General features: G+C 36.6%; 1 protein-coding gene across 1 annotated transcript; it reads left to right on the forward strand.

Annotated features, from left to right (window-relative positions):
- Window positions 1–1,687: 1,687 nt before the first annotated feature.
- Window positions 1,688–7,212, forward strand: LOC128214294 (uncharacterized). Its single transcript, XM_052920688.1, has 3 exons — window positions 1,688–1,740; window positions 2,005–2,908; window positions 5,304–7,212. Exons 2-3 carry the CDS (start codon window positions 2,800–2,802, stop codon window positions 6,128–6,130), a joined length of 936 nt encoding a protein of 311 aa, XP_052776648.1. The 5' UTR covers window positions 1,688–1,740; window positions 2,005–2,799; the 3' UTR covers window positions 6,131–7,212.
- Window positions 7,213–8,572: the final 1,360 nt, after the last annotated feature.

Consider the following 8,572-nt stretch of genomic DNA (forward strand, 5'->3'; position numbering starts at 1 on the left):
GCATGCGTACTTCTCTTTTTCTAATGTTGCCTAGCAAAAGCGTTGTAACGGAGAGTGTTACAAAAGACTTACACATTTATAAAACGTGTATGTTTTCTTAAATTGTAACTCAAGGAGTTTGTTTTCTTGTTAATGTGCAAACTCGACTGTGCGATAATCCCATGCTCATTAGTTCTAAACTTTGGCTTGACCATAAGTTCCATATCATATTTTACCTGATGAAGGTGAACATGCAATTTAGGAAGAGACCGAACAATTATCGTATAAATATGTTGATGCTATCATAAAACAGAAAGGACTTTTATCCCCTTAAATGTGTATAGGTGATCTAGGATCAGACAGGACATTTATCAGTGTAGTGAGTGGTATTCAAGGGGGAGGACGTAATTTCGTTTCATGCATACATTTTGTCTTCTTGTATTGACGGATTTCTTTGTCACTGCGGTATTGTGTGATTTGCTGTATACAGTAACGTGAGGCTCGTTAGCCTTCTAAATCGGGCCATGGTGGAGTTCAAGTCTGTTCCTGAAGTGAAAACGTCGTTGACTTCAAATTATGATACACATCACATACCAAACGGAAAGACTCGTGATCATTAGCGATTCTCAGAACTCAAAACGTATCATCTCAAGACTAAACAACTGTGCAGAAGTTGTTTGCATTTCACCAAAATGTGGGTAATATGCCTGCAATGAACACAATGGGGGTTAAGGAACAAAAAATCGGCCAGGAAACATGTACAGTCGAGTAATAACCATGAAGTTTGAAAGAAAGAAATGTATACATGCAAGCACAGTTACAACATGCCCAGATATGCCATATTTGCCGAGAAAATACGAAATATTGTGGATAAAATCGACACGTTTATTTGTAAACATTGCCTCCTAAGCCACAATCTGTTCAATAACTTTTTTATCTTTAAAATTATCCTACCAAACTAAGATGTCGATCGAAGAAAACGATTTTCACCACATACTGGACGCATACATTTTTCAAAATTTAGAGAAAAAATACACTTACCAGGCAAAAGTTGGTACCTGACTCGTTACTTTTCATTATATATCCGCCATTTTGTTTGCCATGAAACATTTTTCTCACTTAATGTTTGCATGAAACGAAATTACGCCCTCTCCCTTGGGTATCGGGGGTAGAGAGAGAGGGAGAGAGAGGTGCCTCAACAAACGTTTAAAACCGCATCTCTTTTTCCGAGTGCAAAAAAGTACATTATTTTGTTTGCGCCCGCACCTATTATTTTGCCTGGACTTACTATTTTTTCGTGACTATCAGAAACTTACATTTTCTTCAGGAGACAGACAGAAAAAGGGAATTCTAGGCACACTGAAAGCAGAAAGTGTGATCGTGCTAAGCATGGTAGGTGACAGACCGTACTTACGAATTATAACAAAGATAAGATCATTTGCGAACAAAGCCTGCATACATTAGAGAAAAAATGTGTTTTGCGTTAAATATATATGTGAAGGTTATTAATATTAACAACGTATCGCTTATCTCCAGAGTGCGGTTTTTATTTATTGTTTATAAAAATCGCATTCGCCGCTTCTGTTTATCTTTGAAATAAAAAAACAAGTATTTTTATATCTCTTGCTCGCCCTATTTTTTATCTTGAAAATCCGTAGAACAGAATAATTATTATGTGTGGCCTAAAGAATATTAATGAACAAGCGCAGTGAAATACACCAATTTACTTCCTTGTTTGTTCTGAAGATCTCCTAGATCAAGGTAAATATTACTTGTATTTATTTACTGTGTAATCTATGATACAACCGACGTAATACATATACCAAGTTTTTTCGGGGAGAGGAAAAAAGAACAAATTAACGTAATTGAATAATTGTAACTAAACTCTAAATCAGACGGTACTTCGATCCCTACTTTCGTTTTGAAAATTATTTCTGTTGGCAAAACATAATAGCTGAAGGTTTCGTTTTTATTGGTATCAACTAGTTCGCGTATATAAGAGATTCATATGTTTCGTTTCCATAGATGGAGGTACCCGGAAAGAGACGTGACCCTGACCTTGACACGGGTTCCGCTGACGCCACAATCTACTGCCAGCCGTGTGGAGAGGGCGGTAAACGCGCTGTGGCCCAGGGCTTCTGTCAGACCTGCGAGGAGTTCATCTGTGCTCCTTGTATCGAGTACCATAAGCGATTGAAAATCTCCAGGAACCACATTCTGCTGTCCAAAGACAAGATGCCGACCTTCTACCCGTCCACTAAGCATTTCGTTATCGGTGACATGGAATATTGTAAAAACCATCCGAAAGAAATGATCAAGTTTTACTGCCCGACCCACGGCGACCTTGGCTGTGGTGACTGTGTCGTACTCGACCATCGCAGCTGTAAAGTTGATTACATCGCTGAAGTGGCTAAAGATTTTGTCATAGGGAACGAATTCAGAGAGCTGGAACCAACAATTAAACGAGAAGACGATATTCTATCTGGGTGCATACGTAATGTCGAGGAGCTTTTGGACGAGGTCGAAAACCAGTCTAAAGATGAGATCGCCAGATTGAGGAAGTTTCGTGCAGAAATAAACAACTACCTGGGCCGTCGCGAGTAGGAACTGCTCGACAACCTCCAGAAAGTGAAACCCGAGGATGAAAACGTGCTGACTGACCTAAAGACTGATTATGAGGCAAAGAAATCGGGACTTGAGGCTTTGAGGACGGAACTGTCTTCCGCTCACGTATCGGTGAACCAGCGGTACGTTGCAGCGAGGAAAGCCCAGAAGGAGTTACATGATATCAAAGACGAGATTGAGAAAAAGGCTGGCCTGATGATTGCCCGGAAGCTCCGGTTTACTAAGGACTCGAACACGGAGCGTCTTCTGGGATCGAGCATGGGCATGGGAACCCTGGACGTTGTGGGAGAGTTCCGTAAGGAAAGTACGTATAAATATAGTTATATACATATCATTTTCCAAAGCATATATATGTTAAATTAAACATCAGGACATTCTCCATATGCCATGGCCTTAGCGTCGTGTTCTGTGTTCATGTTCACTCATGTTCAACATTACGGAACACAAAGAAATGTGCTTGCCGGTTAGCTTTGCCAACGAATTTAGCTAACAAGCCTTAGTATTTTAGAAAAATACCTTTTATTTATGTTGGAAATGTACATCATGTACAACGATCGACCATAGTCAGAGGGCGGCATAGGTATCAGCTCTTTGTCATTTCATGTAGGAGTCAAATGATTGACTGATAGTCAAGAGAACTAGCCAAGAAACCTTTTATATTTACATGCATTTCGTATAAACATTTACCATCAGACTGTGTCTGGTTTACACAGTCGTTAAAACAACGTACGTTTTTGTTATTAATCGTATTTTTCATATGCTACATGTCTAACGTACAAACACTGACTGACGTTGATGTCATGTTTCGATGCCATTAATGCAAATTAAATGTTATCGAATTGTGATTCGTTGTCAAATAATATTCGGTGCGGAGGAGGGGGGGGGGGGTGTTATACACGCAGATATCCATACCGTATATGCACGGCCTTGTTATGCACCGTTGGTTGGCACATTAAATCGCACCGTCCGTCCACCCGGCCGTTCAGTTGTCCGTGTCCGGTCAGTAACTAAGTTATTCAGCGATGGATTTTAAAATTACTCGGAGCATGTGCCCGGTACATAAATACGACATGTCGCGTGTAAAATCCAAATCCCTACTTCAACGTTTAATGTAACACTTCCATCTGTACCACAAGCAAATGATGCATATAAACGTACACAATATATAGTTGGTTTTGTCCGGCTATTGCTCTAACATGCACGGAGGCATTTTAAATAGGTTTGTACCTGTGTTCAGTGCATAAAGGTGATGCGCCGTATATAAGAACCACGAATCTACCTCGAAGTTAAATGTCACACTTTCAGGTTATGTAATTATGAAATGCTGCATATACCATATATAATTATATATAATATATATATAATTATATAGTATAGCTTGATGTGCTCGGGTAAACCTATGTACTATGACTATGTTTTTGGCACAATAAGACAACGTGTCACGTTCAAGGCCCACACCATTAACTCAAATGTCAAGGTCAAACTTTCAGGTTGATCATTATAAAATGCTTCACATATTCACTGAGATAATGTCAAGTCAGGGCTGTAATCTTGTCATGCACGGATACATGTTTAAATTACTTTGTACAAGTGATCGGTTCATAACGCCACACGTCCCCACCTCCTACTGCAACACTCTTTAACAATTGACGTCAACCATCATCAATGAGGCCAGTATATGCGTAAATGGTTTTTTGGTAGTTCTTCCTGAATGAAAGCATACAAGTAGCATGCTCTGTAGAAATGAATGGCAATTCGGTGGCATTCGTCACTAACTGTGAAATCTTTATAAAATCCATCTTCACATTTAAAATCATAAGGTTCTCAAATTTTAACGTAGTAAATAAACGTAGAAATACCGTTAAAATTAACCATTTACGTTTTGAGCGCTGTACTTGTATATTTGGTGCGACAACATTTAATTAAAGAAGACGTTCCAATGCCGTTGTCTGCGACCTGTACCGCCCGAGACCATACAACATATATACGGACACTGCTACATACGAGCCTGTGCTTAATGGATTTGTTAAGATAATTGTTTTTAATGATCATATTTATCTTAATCACATGGTACATCCGTACCTTCAATCACTAGGTCATGCTTTGGAATATTAGATCGTCTTCGTAAAACTAAGCAACCCTTTTGTTCGTCTGACTTAAAGCAATAATTAAAAACAAAGCTCTTTATTTACCCACGTCCAATCTTCCTCGTTTAATTTAAGGATCGTAGTTTAACTTCAAAAATCTTAGATCTGAATAGTTGTGTCAAAAAGCAAAATATTTGTTTTGCATGCTTATTTTTAAAAATGGCTAAATTACAAAACATACACATATGTAGCAATATTACGAGAATATTATAATTTTCAATTATCGACAGAATAAATTAAGTAATACTGTCTCTCTGATAAAGAGTGTTTTCATAAGTTATTTAAGAAACAGCGATCTCAGTGAAAAATGTGTATAACTGGGCTTATTTTTAAAGTTTATTGTTTAAAGTCAGACTCTGCAAAAGTCAACTGTTTAATCAAATATGTTTTAAGAATTAACTCCAAACATAAGATATGTAATATTTTCTGTGTTATTACCGGGTCTTTACCTGAAATATAGTGAGTATTAAAGTTGTAAACTGTTACATAAGGTTTGTACCGTTGTCACGAGCCTAAAGTGAAAAAATGATCTGGTCCTTTATTTTGCTTTAGCTCCAGTTCCTGACCTTTCTACTGTGGCATGGAAGAAGGAGGAATATATCAACGTGAGAACGTCCCTGGACAAGACCACCTGCTTTATCTCCGCCTCAGCCCTGCTCTCTCCAGGTCTCGTCCTCCTGAGTGACTACAATAACTGCAGTGTCAAACTGGTGGACCTCACGACCCGCACCGTCACCTCCCGCCTCCAACTGCCAGACAATCCATATGACGTGTGTGTGCTCCCTGGTGACCAGGCCGCAGTCATTCTAAGGACTAATTCCATGATTCAACTTATGTCGACAACGGGAGGACAGTTGTCTTGTGGAAAAGAAATTAAAGTGTCATCTGGGTGTCGTGGTATTGCGTATAACAACAATAGATTACACGTTTCGTTCGTATCAGATCCGCGTGTTGAAGTGATGACATTGGATGGTCATATTATAAGTACATTCCAAACAGATGATGGAAAAAAGCTTTTCCAACGCCCATACTACCTGACTGTGTCAGCTTCCACACCACCGACCCTGTACGTGTCTGACCACAATGCGCACACCGTCCTCCAGCTGTCTCTAGACGGGAAGGCCCTACGAGAGTACAGTGACAAGAAGCTCGAATATCCCGCGTCCGTGGTGGCGGTAGGTCCGGGTCAGCTGCTCGTGGGTGGGTGGACTAGTCACAACGTGATTCTGCTGACGGAGTGGGATGGTAAGATGGCGGAAATACTGGGACATAAGGACGGACTGACCCATCCCTACTCTGTGTCCTTTTGTCCTTACAAACGTGCCATAGTTGTCGGGATGCACTATACTGACTCCCTGTGTGTATTTAATGGAAACTGACAGTGTTTTTTCGTCAGTCGATTTAATTCTGTCTCTGGTGGAAAATACCATGTATACAAAAATATTTGTGCAACTGAATAGTAAATGCAAAAATATTTGTGTGAAACAAAAGTGGAATGCGGTATCTGTATCATTAATGTTAAATGACATGTAAATATATATAATATTGTTAGGCGTATTTTCGCAATAAAAGGTTAACGAATTAGTGTAAGTATTGTATTATTAACACATTTAAACTAAGCATTATTTTAGGTGTTTTTGTTGTTGATTTTAATGTTCAATAAATTCAACTTAATTGTATGAAATGATTGCCATATCTAAAATACTTTTAGCAATATTATATATTCAAGAGTATATTATTTCCTCGTTTAATGGTTAAAATAAGGTGTTTCACAAGGTTTAAGATTAAAGGGATAATTTTCGCTTTCCAGTTATAAACCAGTTAACTAATTTAAACGTGTTAAAGCTGACATTAATAAAATACAATTACATTGAACGTTAATGCAGGGAATTTTTAAATAATTATAAAACATTTTTAAATGGGAATTTCCAAGTAACCATCCATTCTCTAATTGAAATGCTTAAAATTCGAAAACTTTTTTTTTCAAAATTGACAGTCAAAATGTTTTCACACTTTCGGATAGTCTTTCTTAAGAATTTCAGTTAAAGGTTATTGCCTTGTTATTTTTACAAGTTATGTATAAATCTAGTTTTCTTTCGACAAAGCATGAAAATGGCCGAATATTTTTTTATACATTTTAATTTTGAAATGTGTATGAACAATTCTCAATCCTATTATACAAACTTTTTACCAAATTTCACTGATCATTTAGGAAAAAATTAAAACTCCTTATGAAACACAGTTTAACATTCATAATTGCATGAATGTGGCCATGCCGTCACATGTTATCAAATTTGCGATTTCCCCGAGTCCAGTGTCACATTAGGCGTCTCAATTATTTCTGGGTGAAGAGGTGAGGGGTCGGGGTATTTCCTTTTTTTACGAAAATCCATTTTATGTATTTTATTTTATATTACTGTACTATGTAACCAGTTTTCTATATCATACGTGTACTAATAAATGTGTTTTAAAACATTCAAATTAGTCTTGTTTACAGAACAACTGTCTAACGCGTATTTAAATGATGGATTTTTGAAATTTGAATGTATTCTGCAGAAAACAACCAGCTTACTGTGAGTTTACTCATATGTAGTTTACAAATGGTAATACACAGTTATTGCAGGTTTAATTCCAATGCTGGATTATAAGGTACATGTTCCTGTATTTGTCTCACCAAAAAGTTATCTGCAAATATGATAAAAACAAATTCGATTTTGAGTAATCTGTACATTACATACCAGTAGGCGGCAGTATTTTTCAACAAATAGTTAATAATTCCATCAACACGAAACTCGCTGAACGTATTTTTGAGTGAACTGTCTCGCTGAAGTTAAGTCGTATAACCTACCAATGTTACTTAAGAGTAATGCCCCTTTGCCATGAAAATATAATTATAATGACTTATGTTGATGTTATAATAGAGTATACTGTCTCAGTCAGGTTTAGATGTGCTATCAACGGCCTCAGTAAGTCAATAGTTATGTCCATTTTACAGAAATGTGCACTCGACTAATCTTATAAGCGTGACACTACAAAATCTTCAATATTTTGTTTATTTCTTAATTTTATTGAAATAATAATATCCAAATTTATAGCACAGAATAGGTAAATCTATATATAATACGCTATTTATTTTAAAATAGTTAAGATAATTTATCGCATCAGTGGGTTTAATAGCCAAACCCATGAAATGCACGAGAAAATTGCCATGTGGCGCGAAATAAAATCGCACGTGCCTGAACACACAGTTAAGCAATGTGCCCATATAAAAAGCAAACTGGCGCGAAAGTCTCTACAATAAACAGGGGTAGCAGTTGGATTGATTTTGGCGGTTGACTCCAAAAGGGAGATATGTTTTATTTTTTTTACATATACAAGTAAATAATTTGTTAATAAATATTTAAATTTACAAAGAAACTTAATATATATATATATATATATATATATATATATATATATATATATATATATATATATATATAATGCGTTTCGCTGTCTTACTATCTGGTATAGTGTTTTTATGCATACTGTACCACTTGAGTACCATTAAAATAAGGTATGCCCTTCCAAAGTGGTACCCCTTTATTTTTCACAGAGGCAGCATAGCGGGTTTAATATTATTTCTACAAAATTTTAAAACATTTTTTTTTCTTATTATCCTAAAAAGAAAAGAAAAAGTAGTTAAAGCAATTTAAATAGCATGTATAATTGTGTACATATTTCCTTAAAATCGTTATTTCTCGAAATGCAACAGTAGTCCTTATTAAAAAGTATGCACTGAATAAGCGATAAAAATAGTATTCGACGCATTAATGATTTCA

Source organism: Mya arenaria, chromosome 13 (genome assembly GCF_026914265.1).
Source record: "Mya arenaria isolate MELC-2E11 chromosome 13, ASM2691426v1".
NCBI lineage: Eukaryota > Metazoa > Mollusca > Bivalvia > Myida > Myidae > Mya > Mya arenaria.

Excerpts from the sequence above, each read along its gene's own strand:
- LOC128214294 (XM_052920688.1), top strand. The coding sequence starts at position 2,800 with ATGATTGCCCGGAAGCTCCGGTTTACTAAGGACTCGAACACGGAGCGT. Across the intron at positions 2,909-5,303 it reads GGGAGAGTTCCGTAAGGAAA|CTCCAGTTCCTGACCTTTCT; the intron begins GTACGTATAAAT and ends ATTTTGCTTTAG.